This window comes from Phyllostomus hastatus, unplaced genomic scaffold, assembly GCF_019186645.2.
Source record: "Phyllostomus hastatus isolate PE091 unplaced genomic scaffold, TTU_PhHast_1.1 phas_scaffold_1674, whole genome shotgun sequence".
In the NCBI taxonomy this organism is placed as follows: Eukaryota; Metazoa; Chordata; class Mammalia; order Chiroptera; family Phyllostomidae; genus Phyllostomus; species Phyllostomus hastatus.
The window spans coordinates 31,820,111-31,837,042 of NW_025334011.1; the positions used below are offsets into that span (position 1 = coordinate 31,820,111).

A 16,932-nucleotide genomic window follows, 5' to 3' on the forward strand; every position below is an offset into this window, starting at 1 on the left:
TGTAAATAAGTGAGTGCGTCAGATATGCCTCCTGGGCCACAGTTTCCTGACGTCTCTACTAGAGAATGAGCTTCAGAAAACCAAAGACCTAGGAAGGTAGTGACATAAGGACTGGTGCTGAGCACTAAATATATGTATTTGTTTACTTGTGGAACTAAAACTAAATGATGGTTATAGCTTGTAATGGCTAGTGCTAAGCACAGCAAAACTATTTTAAAAAATGGAGAATGGTGTGCACATGAAAGGTAAAGTAAGCACTTACTACTTTGAATGTATTAATTTAGAATAATGATACTACTTCAATCAGAGAAGAAGAAGATGTGCTAGTTCATTAAAATAATGCTGAGAGGAATGAGTCAATTTACAATTTCCAACAAGAGGAAACTGAAGGCATTATATAAAGATAACCAACAGAATGAAAATACCAATTTTCCTAAATATCAAAAGATAAAGCAAAAACACAAATAAAACAGAAAAGGAGAGAATAAAATAGAACAGATAATGAAAGAGAAAATGCTACTGTTTATATAAGACAGTGGGATATACAGACATATATGCAACTGCTTATATTTTTAAAAAGTGGAGGATAAACCATAAAATTCAAAAAAAGATTTTGCATAGAGGAAAGGAGCAGGGTACAAGAACCAAGGATAGAAACAAGAATCTTACAGAACTGACTTTGAAAATCTACACACCTTTGTTACATAATTATTTAGAACTATTACTTAAAAGCAGTAATTCTTAAAAATTGAAAATCAGAAGATGTGAGTTATTGGCATAATTACACATAGAAAAGAGCTAGTTCAATAATTTAGAAACTGAGTAATTTGTACATCTTTATTACAGTCTATGTGTCAAAGACAAACCCTGAAAAATAAAACATAAAGTGTTTTCAGTAATAGTATAATTTTTATTAATTTGCAGTAATGTAACTATTGTCCTAGAACCTGGAATAACAAGAATAACTCCTGGAAGAAAAGGAGGCCAATAAACTGCTAAATATGAGGCACAGGTCAAAAGGAAATCAACGCAATGTACACCTTAAATTTACACAATGTTGCATGACAAGTATATCTTAATAAAGCTGGGGTGGGGGACAGGGGGAAGGACACAGGGACCATCCTGAAGCAGCATACAGTCGCTAAAGAGGAGATAATTTGAGCCTAAGAGTAATAACCAAAATGGTCAAAATACAACAAATATGTTCATATCCATGATTAATAACATTATAGAGAAAAAAATCATTAGTTACTTTTAGAGAATTTCAATGACTGAAACTCATTATCTTTGAAGACCAATAAAGGAAAGGAGTCAAGCATTTGTCCTGCCTGTATGATAACTCAGTACCTCCAAGTAACCAAATGATCGATGATGGGAATTTTCTCTTTACAGAAATATTCCAGATAATAAACAGAGGACTGATAAAGTCACAATATAATAATTTTGCAACTTGCAATAAATAAACTGAGCTAGGCAATGATAATTTTGAAAACATCACAAAAAGACATTATACACCCTCAGAAGGAAGTACGCAGCCCAAAACAATCTCTAGATCTAACTACCAATTTATCAGAAATACAGTGAATAGAGGAACACAGGAAATGATACCATGGGTATGTAATCATGAATTACAGGTTCAGATTACATATTAAGGTTATGGAAAACTCTACAGGCAAAAAGACATGATTCCTTCAACAAAAACAAATTACAATAAAACAAAGAGAGGAAACCTACAGATTAGAAGATACTTAAGAGATATAATCAATCATAATGTATAAAACTTGTATGAACTGAAATTCAAACAAACAAAATAAAAACAAAAAAAATGCTTAACAATCAAGGAAAGTGTGGGAACTGCATTTGATAAGATAAATGCAATGATACAATGTCTAGGATTTGAGTCAAAATAGGTGAGTGGATAGATGAAACAAGACTGAACTGATTACATGATAAATGCTGAAACTACGGTGAAGACAAGAAGGACTTTCTTTAAGAAGATTTGACCATGATTTTATTATGGCTAACTACAAATAACTGTCTTATTTCTGTATATGACTGGATTTGAAGCATACTTAAAAACGCTCAGGGTTACCATTTCACACTTTTTCTTTCTTTGAATACAAGATTCGAGACTCATAGATAGCAGGCAGACAGCTGTGGGATAGGAGTTAGAGGGTAAAGGGATGAATCAAAAAAGGAAAAAGGACTCATGGATATAAGGGGTACTTATACTCAGGGTATAAAGGGGATAAAGGGTAATAGAAAAATACAATAAAAAATAAAAATAAAATAAAAATACCTCTGGCCCAAGCACCAGGATTCTAAAGCAGGAGATCTGGGATAGACACCAAGAAGCTGAATATTTAATAAACATTTCAGGTGTGTGTATTTTTTTTAATGTAGTTAAAAAGCCTAACACTGTAAACACATAATTCTTCTAGAAAGACATTATGTACACACACACACACACACACACACACACACACACACACACAATCTGGCTTACAGGATTTGCTAATATGTTGAGGGGGCAGACCTACTAAAATTTAATTTTTAGAAAATACCTTGTCTTTAAAAAACAGCAGCAGCCACCATTATTAAACATAATGCCAAACTATTTTTCAAAATCTCACTAAAAATGTATTACTTTTCATAAGAATCTTTAGAAAAGGTTCCTTAAAACCAAGATAGTTCTATAAAATTTGCCAAATGATAAAAATGGAATAACTAATCCCAAAGATACTGGGCTTTTGGACTTAACTACAATTGTACACTAAAGGACATAATTATTTTTATGTCTGCACTTCGTATTAGTTTTTCTTAGGTGATACACTGGAAGCTCATGGACCACATTTGACTAGTGAGTTATTTGGCTTGCATGTTGTTTTAGAAAAAATTTGATCTGACTTTTAAAATTCAGGAGATTTCACATAAACATCCAGATTTTGCAGTCCCACGTGCAGCACTGGGCGCGAGCAGAGTTGCAGCTTCCTCTTTCAGGAGGGTATGGCACCCTCCTTTTCACCACAGTCCTTATATTACCACCACCTTTCTTTGCATATATTCTAGGCCTGGTCTCCTTAGACATATGAATATGTGATGAGCAGTTATAGCCTAACATTGTTCTGAGGGGGATTTCCTCCTCATAGTTAACAAAGTACTACAGACAAAAGAGGCTACCTATAAGAGCCAATAGCATTCAGTTTTATACTTAAAAAATGCACCCCCCCTCCAAACATTCATTGTTCTTATAATACAGAAATAAATGCTACCTGCATATTTTTAAGTGCTTTTCTTAACAGAGCAGTAAGGCTTACCTTCAGATCAAGGCTGCTAAGGCTTATGACATCATCATCTTTTGCTTTTCTTTTTCTTTTCTATAAGACAAAAAATATTTCATTCTTAATAGAAGGAATGCACATTACTCTATACAACTAGAAAAAAATCACTTTAAGAAGTAAAGCCTTTGATGGTTTTAGAAGAATATTTTTTATGAGGGATACTCATAAATTACCTCTACTATATATACTGTCTAATTGGCACCCCCTGATTAAATCATTTCTTGTCTGTGAAGTGATTCCACCCTATTAAAAAACTTACTTATGTAAGGTTTTTCAGAACAATACTCTTACATAAGTCAAAAGCTGCCTATACTTGTTAGAGAAAAAGTAAATGTTTTATACATAAACATTTATACATAAAGGCAACAAAGGTTCTTTAAACAGGAAAACACATTATTTATTCTATGGGAGAGAGGGAATCTTCACTAGAAAAAAAATATTCTTTTATCATGGCCCAAAGTAATTAGCTTGAGGAGAAACTGGTGGAAGTAGAATCAAAATCAAGCAGGACAAGGACAATAGGAAAAAAGAAAGATAAAGTCCAGGAAGAAGCGGGGGAAATATGTGGAGCCTGAAAGTCTCAGAAGCAGGCCAACATGAAAACAACAAAAGAGAGAGCTCCATGAAATTAGAAAACCCATTTGAACCAAGCCTCTTTGTTAAGAGTCCAGGAAAACAACATTCACACGGAAAAGAACAGAAAATTCTCCAAGTCGACTCCTTCAAAAAATAACTAAGCAAAAAGAGATTAAGTGTCAGAACAACACCCCTACAGGGAATGAAGGTACCTCAGAAGGAAATGCTCAGAGAAAAACTGTAACATACTATTTCAAATTTAGGTAAAAGACAAGAAAATGACATAAGACATGAAAAAAACAACATAAATCAGACTTAGAAAAAACTAAAAAATGAAGTGACAAAACTCAAGATCCAGAAGATGCAGAAAAGTATAAACAATATGCTAACTTTGAAAAGCAAACTAAGCAAAAATTCTCCATATGTGTATTTTATCTGTGAGGTTGTGTATTTATAAAAAACTCTATGAGCGAAATATAGAGAGAAACATTAACGGTGCTGTTGACATGGATTAGAGTAGAGGTTGGGGATGGAAGACAGACATATACAGGGAGGAAAAATGGAGAGAAAACTGCCAAGTGAAAGGATTGTACTGAGGGAAAAAAATGCACATACATGCCCATACTTATGCATTTATATAAAACTGTACATGTGTATAGGCATATCTATAAAGAAATTTAACAGATTTTTAACACATTCTACTGTATTTTCTTTTATTTTAAAGTTTAGCTTTTCATACTTATTCAATCCATCTAGAACATATTTTTGTACATACATGGTATATGGTAATATAGCCAACACGTCAGCCTACCACTCCTTCATAATGTTTATGATATAGTAAGTTCTCAAATATTAGTGGGTCAGTTTCTGAGTTATTTATTTTGTTCCACCGATTTATCCATGCCTGTACCTATATCATACTGTGTAATTATTGTACCTTTAGAACAATTTTTTTTTTAAGATTTCATTTATTTATTTTTAGAGAGGGGGAAGGGAAGGAGAAAGAGAGGGAGAGAAACATCAATGTGTGGTTGCCTCTCATGTACCTCATGTACCTGGGACCTGGCCCACACCCCAAGCATGTGCCCTGACTGGGAATTGAACTGGTGACCTTTTGGTTTACAGGCTGACACTCAATCCACTAAGCCACACCAGCCAGAGCTGGAGTAATAGCTAATACAGTAGGTCATATGATGCCTGACTTGTACATTACTTTTGCTGTTCTGGGTCTTATACTTTTCCATGCAAATTGTAGAATGAGATCTATTATACTACAATGGGATTTCTATCAGAACTATACTGAATTTACTAATTAATTTGGGGGAGAACTGACATTATTGAGTCTTTTCTTGCCTGAATGTGGTGTATCTCTATGTAATTAGCTGTCCTGTTCTTTATTAATGCTTTCCAATAGTTTCCATGAAGTCTCAGAGATCTTTTCATAGATTTATTCTCAGATTTTAAAATTTCTGTAATTTCATAAAATAACAGCAATCTTTAAAATTACATTAACTGTTTATTGCTAGTATATATATATTCTATTGATATCTTTTTATAACTTTTATAGCCAGTAACCTTGCTTAAACTCTCATTAGTTTTAATAGCTGCTATTAATTTTCTCTTGGATATTCTATGCAGACAATTATAGTTTTTTAAGTAATGAAATCATACTGTCCTTTCTTTTCTAATTTGTTTATCACTTGTTTTCCTGTCTTACTGTGCTGGCTAGGGGCACTAGTACAACACTGAATAAACATAGTGACAGCAGGCTTTTCTCTAAATTTGAAAGACATGTTTAAATATTTTATCATAATATATGTTGTTTGATTAAGGATATTTCTATTCTATTCCTGGTTTGACAAGAATTTTATGGTTGTTGATTTTACTTTTTCCACTCTCACTTTTTCTTCTCTTTTATTTGATTCACTTTATTGTTATTTTTCTAACCTCTTAAGTTAGATGCTTAATTTTTGTTATTTTCTTTTCTTAAACTATGCATTTTAAAGTTATAAATCTTGGTGTCTTCTGGCCAAGATGGAGCTGTAGGTAGATACACTGTGCCTTCTCACACAACCAAAAGAAGGACAACAACAAATTTAAAAATAAAAAACAACCAGAATTGCCAGAAAATTGAACTGTATAGAAGTCCAACAACCAAGGAGTTAAGAAGAAACATTCATCCAGACTGGTAAGAGGGATGGTGACAAGCAGCTGGGGTGGAGAGGACATGTGACAAGGCACCAGCTGGCGGACCAGGCAGTCCCACGTGTGTGTGGATAAACCAGAAGGAACAATGGGGGAATGAAACAGACCATGGAAACCAAAGTTTCAATGCAGGGAAATAAAGCCTCAAAACCTCTGGCTGTAAAAACCTGTGGGAACAGTAAAATGACAACAAACTCACAGCTATTAACAACTGAGCCTAAAAAAACAAAAGCAAAAATAAACTAAGCAAACAACTAGAACAGGAACAGAATCACAGAAATGGAGACCGCATGGAGCAATATCAGTGTGTGGGGGGAGAAGTAGAAGGGGGGAAGGTACAGAGAATAAGAATCATAAATGGTAGGTACAAAATAGACAGGGGGGGTTAAGAATAGTATAGAAAATGAAGAAGTCAAAGAACTTGTATGTATGACCCATGGACATGAACTAAGGGGTGGGTAATGCTGATGGGAGGATGGGAATAAAGGGAAATAAAGGGCAGAGGGGAAAAAAAGGGGACAATTGTAATAGCGTATCAATGAACTATATTTTAAAAAATAAAATCATAAATCTTCCTTTTACAACTCCTTAATAACATTCTGGAAGTTTTAATACATAAACCATGAGATTTTTCTTTTGTCATGGAGTCCTCTATGGAAGTGTTTTCCCAAGTGATACGCACCCATCCTGCAGGATATGCAAGGTATGTTCCCTGGAGTGCAGGAAAAAGACATTAGAACTTTTATTTTTATGTATTTCTTAATCCTTGAAAATAAGCTTTACTAATATTTACTGTACAGATGATGAGTTCATCACTCACATTATATGGTTAAAGATAACAGTGATCTAATCAGATCTTATACAAAGTCAGTCCTCAGGATACAAAATTAATATCCAGAAATCAGTTGCATTTTTATATGCCAATAATGAACTAGCAGAAAGGGAAATTAATAAAACAATCCCACTCACAACTGCCTTAAAAAGAATAAGGTACCTAGGAATAAATTTAACCAAGGATGTAAAAGACATGTACTTGGAATACTATACTGAAGAAAGAAACTGAAAAAATACAAGTATACCATGTTCATGGATAGGAAGAATTAACATCATTAAAATGTCCATTCTACCCAAAGTAATCTAAGATTCAACATAATTCCTATCAAGATACCAATTATGTATTTCACAGAACTAGAATATTTCAAAAATTTATATGGAAGCACAAAAGGCCCCAAAGAGCAACAGCGATCCTGAGAAAGAACAAGAAAGTTGGAGGAATCATGCTACCTAATATCAAACTATACTATAAGACTACAGTAATCAAACCAGTATGGTACTGGCATAAAAAGACACATAGATCAGTGGAACAAAATAGAAAGCCCAGAATAAACCTACATTCTTATAGTCAATATTTGACAGAGAAAGCAAGCATATACAATGGGCTAAAGACAGTTTATTCAGTACACAGTGAGTTTATTCAATACAGTGTTGGGAAAATTGGACAGATACATGCAGAAAAATGAAACTAGACCACTTTCTTACAACACACACAAGAATAAACTCAAAATAGATTAAAGACTTAAAGGTTAGACCCAAAACCATAAAAATCCTAGAAGAAAACAGAGGCAGTAAAATCTCGGGCATTGTTCGTGGCAATATTTTATCTGATATATCTCCTCAGACGAGGGAGACAAAAGAAAAAATAAATAAATGGGACATCAAAATAAAAAGGTTTTGCACAGTAAACTACCAACAAAATAAAAAGATAACCCTCAGAATGCGATACATGTGATAAGGGGTTAGTATCCAAAATTTATATAAAACTTAGAAAAAAACCCAAACAATCCAATTGAAAGACAGGCAGAGGACCTGAATAAACACTGCTCCAAAGAGAACATACAGATGGCCAATAGACATATGAAAAAATTCTCAACATCATTAATCATCAGAGAAATGCAAGTCAAAACTACAATGAGACATCATCTCACACCGGTCAGAATGGCTATCAACAATAGATCAACAAAAAAGTGCTGGTGAGGATGTGGAGAAAGGAGAATACTTTTTCACTGTTGGTGGGAATGCACATTGGTGCAGCCACTGTGGAAAGCAGTATGAAAATACCTCAAAAAACTAAATGGAACTGCCTTTTGACCCATCAATCCCACCTCTGGGAGCATATCTGAAGGAACCCAGAACACTAAATCCAAAGAACCATGGCAGCCCTGTGTTCATTGCAGTGTTATTTATCATCACTAAGATATGGATGCAGCGCCCTCCCCCCTGCCACTGCCCAAGTGTCCATCAGTAGATGAGTGGATAAAACAACTATGGGACATTTATACACTGTAATACTACTCAGCTGTAAAAAAGAAGAAAATTTTACCCTTTGCGACAGCATGGACAGACCTGAAGAACATTATGCTAAATGAAATAAGCCAGTCAGAGACAGACAAATACTGTATATTTTCACTCATATGTGGAATTTAATGAACAAACTGAACTAATAAACAAAGACAGACTCATAGATGGAGAGCAGGATGACAGTAATGAGGGTGGTGGTGGTTAGGGGATGGAGGAGTAGAAAGAAAAAAGACTCATGGACACGGACAACAGTATAGTGGTTGCAGGGGGGAGAGGGCATAAGGGGGATAATGGTAATAGAAAAAATACAATAAAATTAATTTAAGAATAATAATAAAAAGAAGTCAGTTCTAAACTGTGACATTATCATGGCTATCTGAAATATATGTATTTATGTCCACTATCATTAACTTCACTCTAGGTGAGTATTGTGGTGTGAGATATTAGCTAATAATGGTTGCATAAACATAAAAATTATAAATATATGAGGGGTATATGTTCAAATAGTTTTACTCATAGACTTGCAAATCAAGTTTAGAAACACTTTTAAACTTTTTCTGTTTAAGTTTAGCCTCATCAGATAGTAAGGGAAAGGGACCAAGATGGAAAAAGTTTCAAAGGAAAATGCACAATTGTATTAAAATCAAGAGGCACTTTCTGTGAAAGATTATCTGACAAATTAATATATGTAATCAGTATAAGAGCGCTGAAATCTTGAATGGAGTCTCCAACAAAAATAGAAATTAAAGACAAAAGAATAGAACACAAATTAAGCATGTATTGTTGAACCTAACAGCATATCAATATAGGTACACTAATAAAGTTTGGCAAACTAGAAATAGAATCATTTTTGCTATTTCACCCAAGTAAAAAAAATATAAGAATTATGCCCTGTTTGTATAGGTCTGGCCAAAAAGTCCATTACATTTTTTCCATACAATGGCTCCAGGAGTAGTTACTTGTCTTTAACTTCATTTGAAACAATTTTGTTAAATTGTATTGTGGCAGCTGTTATGTTAGCGTGCATTAAAAAAACCCAAACAACTGAGACCTCTGGCCAAGATGGAGGTGTAGGTAGACACACTGTGCCTCCTCATACAACCAGAAGAAGGACAACAACAATTTAAAATAAAAGACAAACAGATCTGACAGAAAATCGAACTGTATGGAAGTGCGACATCCAAGGAGTTAAAGATGACACATTCTTCCAGACAGGTAGAAGGGGTGGAGACAGGCAGCCGAGTGGATAGGACTCTCAGCAAGGTGGTAGCTGGCGGACCCAGTGAGGCAGTTGACTGTAGAGTGGGGTGCGCAAAACTGTACCTGGCAGTCCCGGCGAGGCGGTGGGGTGCTGATTCCCATGTGGGAAGGGCCCCTTTTGGCTTGTGGAAAGTGAGGGAAGTGACTGAAATCTGGTAGAAAGTGGAGCAAGTGCCATTGTTCCCTCTCAGACCCCTTCCCCCCATACAGCATCACAACACAGCAGTGTGGGTTGCCCCACCCTGGTGAACACCTAAGGCTCCGCCCCTCACTACATAACAGGCAAGTCAAGACAAAAAAAAAAAAGGCCCAAAAGAAAGAACAGATCAAATCTCCAGAAAAAATACAACTAAGCGATGAGGAGATAGCCAACCTATCAGATGCACAGTTCAAAACACTGGTAATCAGGATGCTCACAGAATTGGTTTAATTTGGTCGCAAATTAGGTAAAAAAATGAAGGCAACAATAAGTGAAATAAAAGAAAATGTACAGGGAACCAACAGTGATGGGAAGGAAACTGGACTCAAATTAACGGTGTGGACCAGAAGGAAGAAACATCCAACCAGAAAAGAAGAAACAAGAATTCAAAAAAATGAGGAGAGGCTTAGGAACCTCCAGGACATCTTTAAACATTCCAACATTTGAATTATAGGGGTACCAGAAGGAGAAGAAGAACAAGTGGAAAAGTTATTTGAACAAATAATAAAGGAGAACTTGCCCAATCTGGCAAAAGAAATAGACTTCCAGGAAGTCCAGGAAGCTCAGAGAGTCCCAAAGAAGTTGGACCCAAGGAGGAACACACCAAGGCACATCATAATAATATTAGCCAAGATTAAAATTAAGGAGAGAATCCTAGAAGCAGCAAGAGAAAAGGAGACAGTTACCTACAAAGGAGTTCCCATAGGACTGTCAGCTGATTTCTCAAAAGAGACCTTACAGGCAGGAAGGGGCTGGAAAGAAGTATTTCAAGTCATAAAAGGCAAGGACCTACATCCAAGATTGCTCTATCCAGCAAAGCTTTCATTTAGAATGGAAGGGCAGATAAAGTGCTTCTCAGATAAGTTCATCACCACCAAGCACTTATTATATTAAATGTTAAAGGGATTTACCTAAGAAAAAGAAGATAAAAAATATGAACAGTGAAATGACAGCAAACTCACAATTATTAACAACCACACCTAAAACAAAAACAAAGACAAACTAAGCAAACAACTAGAACAGGAACAGAACTATAGAAATGGAGATCACATGGAGCATTATTAACAGGGGAGTGGGAGGGGGAGAAAGGGTGAAAAGGTACAGAGAGTAAGTAGCATAGATGGTAGGTAGAAAATAGACAGGGGGAGGGTAAGATAGTATAGGAAATGCAGAAGCCAAAGAACTTACATGTATGACACATGGACATGAACTAAAGGTGGGGAAATGTGGGTGGGAGGGGGTGTGCAGGGCGGAGGGGAGTGAAGGGGGAAAATGGGACAACTGTAATAGCATAATCAATAAAATATATTTTTTAAAAAAGAATTTCACAATAAGCTCATTCTTTAAAAAATGGCAAAAAAGGCAAAAATGGAGAGAAAATAATTAGCATTCTCATGCTGAGAATGATCTTGGTGAGTTTCTGAATTTAAATAAGATTTTTCCTGACCCAAATATTTCAGAAAATGACCTGATTATAACACACTAGAACAAATAAAATAATAATATGGTGAATTTTTGTGCAACTATTTTAATATTGAAGATGGAAGAAGATATGCAACATTTTCAGCATATTATGCTTATTATTTCAACAAAGATAAAACACCACTGAAACACAAAAAAGATCTGTGCTGTGTATGGAGAAGGTCTGTGACTAATCAAACATGTCAAAAGTGGCTTCCAAAGTTTCTTAGCAATACTGACATTTTGGCTAAATAATTCTTTGCTGTGGGGCTGTGTTATTGGAAGATGCTTAACAACACCCCTTACCTCTACCCATTAGAAGCCAATAGCAAGACTTAGCTGACATAACTCAAAATATTCAAATCAGTAAAGTTATTGGTGAGATGAAAAATGTGTCTTTTATTTTATAGAAAAAATGTAATAGACTTCCGGTCAACCCCATACATACTTTATTTACGTGAATACTATGAGGTAATGAGTTTTTAACTACAAAAAAATATTAATTTTATGGTGTCATTTTGCACAAAATTAGATGCCTCTGTAAAGTATCATTCTAGAACTAAGAAAGCAGCCTCCATATACTAAAATGATTAATAACAGAAAGTAATTCATTCCTTATATCTTATATTTTTCAACCATGAAACAAGCTGTTAAAATGAAACATATATATAAATAACTTTATGCTTTATAATATATTCTCTTAACTTTAATACTGGTGGGAATAAAAGAAAGGACTGCATAGAGTTAAAGATGAATAGGTCTAGTACTTTTCAAAACACATTTTATATTTAATTGAAATAATTTCTTTTAGAGTGTTAGCAGAAAAGAATTAAATTGGGTTGCCAAAGATGTTGAGAGAAGTAGACAACTGAGCTGCACACCAGATTGAAAGACAACCCACAAATTAATTATAGTACCTTCAAATTAAAAAACAAACAAACAGGCATTTACTCACCAAAGTGAAGTCCCAATGGGGGCCAGGTGTTAAAAATGTGAAGGAGCTACCTCTCCTAAGGGAATATCTGTTAATAGAAATTAAAGCAATAAATAAGTTGAGAGTAATGTCCGTAAAATAAAGCAGTGGGCAGATGAAACACTTTTTCTTCCGTTTCAAAACTGTCTAAAGTAGCCTTATAGCCATTCAATCATAGAAATAATAGGGAGAGTATGCAAAAAAAAAAAAATCAGGGTACAGGTTCTAGTCACTTTCAGAATCTCTATAGAGGTGACAGAGCCTTTATAATATTAGTGGATAGATTAAGAGTATTTAAAAAAAGTAATTAACCAAGCCAAGCAGAGTTTATTTTAGGAACATATACATGGTTCAATTATGTGAAATCTCTTTATATATTATACTAGTAAGTTAAATAAAAACAGTAAATGATGCAAAAATTATTTGATAAAATTTAACATTCATGCCTAATATTTTAAAAACTAGAATAAAAGGGTATTCTTAACATAATAAAAAAACCTAGATGTATTTAATTTGCATTTCACATTAAATCTCTTTCATTACCAATTTTTTAATAATTATGATTTAATAAACCATCAAGTAAGATTAAAATTACACTAGGATTTTGCTCTTTATTATTAAGTGACGTATTTTTACTTCTGTGTCATCTATCCATTCAATGTAAAGAAGAGAATCCTTATGACAAACACCTGTCTTCACCTTTATAAAATATAAACTTGTTTATAAAACATGGAGAAATATCACTAGAATAGCACAGAAAAAAACAGTTTATAAACTATACTTATTGCTAATTGCTTCAGATGTAAATATAGTTTGTTTTTTCTTCTTTGTGGAAATAAAGATGAAGCAAGTGAGGGAAAAAAAGGCTATTTATTCAGAGCTTGCTAAAGCAAAAGAATCAGCCACTATCACCTCTGTTTAGGCAAACTCAAAAGCAGACTGAGGGAAACCTTTATTGTAGAAAAGAGGGAGTTTCAAATGTGTCTTGACTGGAGGCTATTGGCAAGCTAACTAGGAACAGGGCATTTATTGTGATTGATTGGGGTGCAATTGGCTTGCTCTGGTTGGTTCTGACTCAGAAGGGAGGACAAAAATTAGGGAAGCTAGCAGTTACTGATCAAGTCTGGTCATCTGGGGCAAATGTTACAATTTAGCTTTCTGGATTATCAGTCCATTGTCCATTTGTATAGTCACAAATGGACACCCAAGGGTGAGGATCAAGTCACCTCACCCTTGATCCTCAAGGTCTTTGTCACTGTAAACTACAGAAACACCACAGATGGTGGTTTTATCCTACAATAATTTATAAATTTAAATCAAACACAAGGGCTTCTGTAGTTTATGAAGCTAAATAAAAGCAGAAGTTTGTTTAATTTTGACAAGAAACACAAGGGAAAAGAGCTACAGGAGAAAGAGGGTGTTAAAACAGCTTCACAGAAGAATTAATAATTAAGTAATACAAAAAGCTGCATCAAACCCCCCCCCCCAGTAATTAAAAAAGCATAGAAGAGCCAGGAAGGCTCTTTGGGCAAAGGTAATAGCACATGTTGAGAAGTGAAATGAATTAAGTGCAGGAAACTGCAAGTAGTTCCTTGTTTCATAATCAAAAGAAATAAGGGCTAGACCATAATGAAAGGCCTTACATACAATTCTTAAAGAATATAAGCTTGATATAAAAAATGTATGGCAGCTATTAGGTATTGAATTCTAAGTAAGGAGAACGATGGATTGGAAGAAGGCAAGACAGACTGGTCATGAAGATCAGTTAGGAAGAAGCTCCAATACTGCTTACAATAGATGGTATGGGGATGAGTATTGCAATAGCAGCAAGATTTGAGAAAAGAAGCACATTAGAAAGAGGGTATGATGACAAAGTGGGCAGGTTTTTCCTTTTTCTTGCCATGCCTGTTCAGTTACTACCAAGGTTCTTCACATAGTGAAATATGATGCCACTAGTAAATATTAGAAATAAATGCAGAAAGGTCCTAAGGTATTTAACGCAAATTATTTCATAAGTAATTATTTGCGAAAGATTTGTTTAGTAACAAAAATTCAACCAGGTAAATTTTAAATATCTAATTTGTTTTATTGAACTATTAATGAGTCAGGCAGCATCCCATCTAGCAAATAGAAAGGAACTCCAAAAGTGCTGAGTGAAATAGGTTTTTAAAGACAGAAAGGGGGCGGGTGGTGGGGGAGGGACTGACAACATTATTAGTGAAGAATACATTGTTTCAGGAAAGGCTACTCTCCTGAGCAAAATGGAAGAGACCTATCAGCAGATTATCTCACTAGTGCTAACCAGATATTCCATATGGACTAGTTAAAGGTTACATTCCTGGGAAGTTGAAACTGCAATAAGTTTAAGTAATAAATCTTGGTTCCCTGAGGTGGGGTTTGGCACAAATGACTCCATTTTAAGTCTGTTGTTTCTCTTTAACTGATTAAAAAACGTAGTAAGCCTCTTATTACTCTTGGAATCCAATTTTTTTTTGAGGGGGCCTCTTTAGTGGAGCAAAATAACTTATAAAATGATTTTGCCACTGCAGAAAACTTAAACAACAATGAATCAGAAAGCAGTGTGATTTTTGATAAAATACTAGAATATGGTTTTTAAGTGAAATAAAAAAGAACATCTGAAATACATTATAATTCATATAACTAAACAATACATAACTATACTATTATAAACAAATGCTACAAAATTATAAGAAAAACAGGACCTTCATACCACAACTCTATAGATCACACTTTTAACAAAGTACTACTCCAGCTAAGTGCTATCATATACCACATGGTTAAATACAGTCTTCAGTGAGGGCTGAGCTGAGAAGCAGCAATTATGATTTCTTAGATTATTTTTAATCTAATAGAAATATTTATTCCAAGTAGTAATCATAGTGGCACTTAAAATGTTCAATAAACACTGACTTTCAGGTATAAGAAAGTGCTAAGGAGAACACAAAACCAAAGCTATTATTTCTTTATTCCACAGAATTAAGCATACTGACTTTACAATAAATTTGGTGTCTGAAAGCTGGAAAGAAAAATAGTTCTTAGGAATTTTAAACAGGGAAACAAACTGGAAAAATATTTCCAATTGGATGGCAAGATTCTTTCCAGCACTAGCTATACTCAGCTTTACAGTGATGCTATTTTCTCCCATTTCAATAACAAGTACCTATTTATTTTGAATACCAGTGGAAAAAAGTAACCCCAAAACAAATTGTGCCCAAAAAGCATGTGAGACAATTCCAACTTTCAAAAATCTTGTAAAGACACAGTCATTTTTCACAGGGGTCAGACTCAAAATGTAACAGCTATTTTAAATCCTTGTGGGAAAATTTTTTTGATTTCATAAAGCATTAAGATTAAAATTGCCCTTTCTAGAAGATACAAAATACAGTCTATTTAGAGGGAAGATTCAAGGATAAAATATGTGGTGGTCCTTGATCTTTTCAAGAATTTTTGTCCAATCTCCTTTTTTATACATCCAAATAACATTTAAGGCATAAAATAAATAATACATGAGAGAACTAGCTTGGTATACCAAACTGTGTTTCCTATTAACCCCTGTGATTATTCCTTGGACTCATACTTCCTTTTGTATTATTTGGTATGTTTTCGAATGATGTATATTATTTTTGCACAAAGATAGTTTTAGTCTAAACAAAGCATAACTGCAATGGTAAAGTTGATGTGAAAAAGAGAATCATCCTGCTAATTCATCCTTAAGTCAAATTATATTTTCAGATTGATCCCTTTGAATGGTGGCATGAGAGATCCCCTTGATCTCTTCTTGAAGTTTCAATAATTTGAACAGCTATAACTCAAAAAAGGGTTCCCTGCTCAACATACAAGCACACCTGAGAGATCTGTGCATTGAAATATCTAAAGGTGGGAAAGTGGGAGCTAAAGGGAGAGGCAATGAGATAAGCTGAGGCAAGCTGTGGATGCAGCCCAGCAGCAGAGTTCACAACAGGGTTCAGCTTGGAGAGGGAAGGAATCCGGTTGTAGCTGGGCTCCCCTTCAGCAGAGAGAAGCAAAGAGATTTGATGGGCATTCCTGCAGGAACAAGTAGCACAAGCTGTAGGTGGGCCTAGAGACCTGGGAAGGACACAGCACCAGAGCTGCAGCTGCTATTTTTGGGTGGTTGGCATTCCAAGTAGAGTAACAAAGCCATGGAGCCCAAAGCTTGCCTCCCTTAGCCCTGGTGTCCAACTGTAGAGCACATTATCTGCAAACTCAAGAACTGGTACTACAGAATTGCTCTTTACCCTGAGCAAAGGGTTCATTTTGTGACCAATTCTGGGGTAGGGGTGCAGGGAGACCCTGCAGAGGTCAGAGGTCACCATTATGAGGAAGGCAAAACAACCAAGAAACCAGCCAGTTCACACAGCCCACTCCACTCCCATGCATTGTAGTTACACTGTCAGTAACATCTGGCTGAGATTTCATAGAGCTAAAACAACAAAAACAAAAACAAACAAAAAAACCCCAAAGAACAAAACTTGTGATTTAGCACCACCTACTGGAAAATAAGAGACAGATTTATTTGT

The 16,932-nt window shown here is 34.9% G+C and overlaps 1 protein-coding gene across 1 annotated transcript in view; it reads right to left on the reverse strand.

Moving 5' to 3' along the window:
• The window catches only part of NET1 (neuroepithelial cell transforming 1), a 48,307-nt gene that overhangs the window by 22,898 nt on the left and 8,477 nt on the right, over positions 1-16,932 (reverse strand). Inside the window, exons 2-3 of the mRNA XM_045857894.1 lie at positions 12,356-12,422; positions 3,318-3,377 (exon numbers count right to left, since the gene is read on the reverse strand). Coding sequence (XP_045713850.1) covers positions 3,318-3,377; positions 12,356-12,422 — 127 coding nt within the window. The remainder of the gene's footprint in view (positions 1-3,317; positions 3,378-12,355; positions 12,423-16,932) is intronic.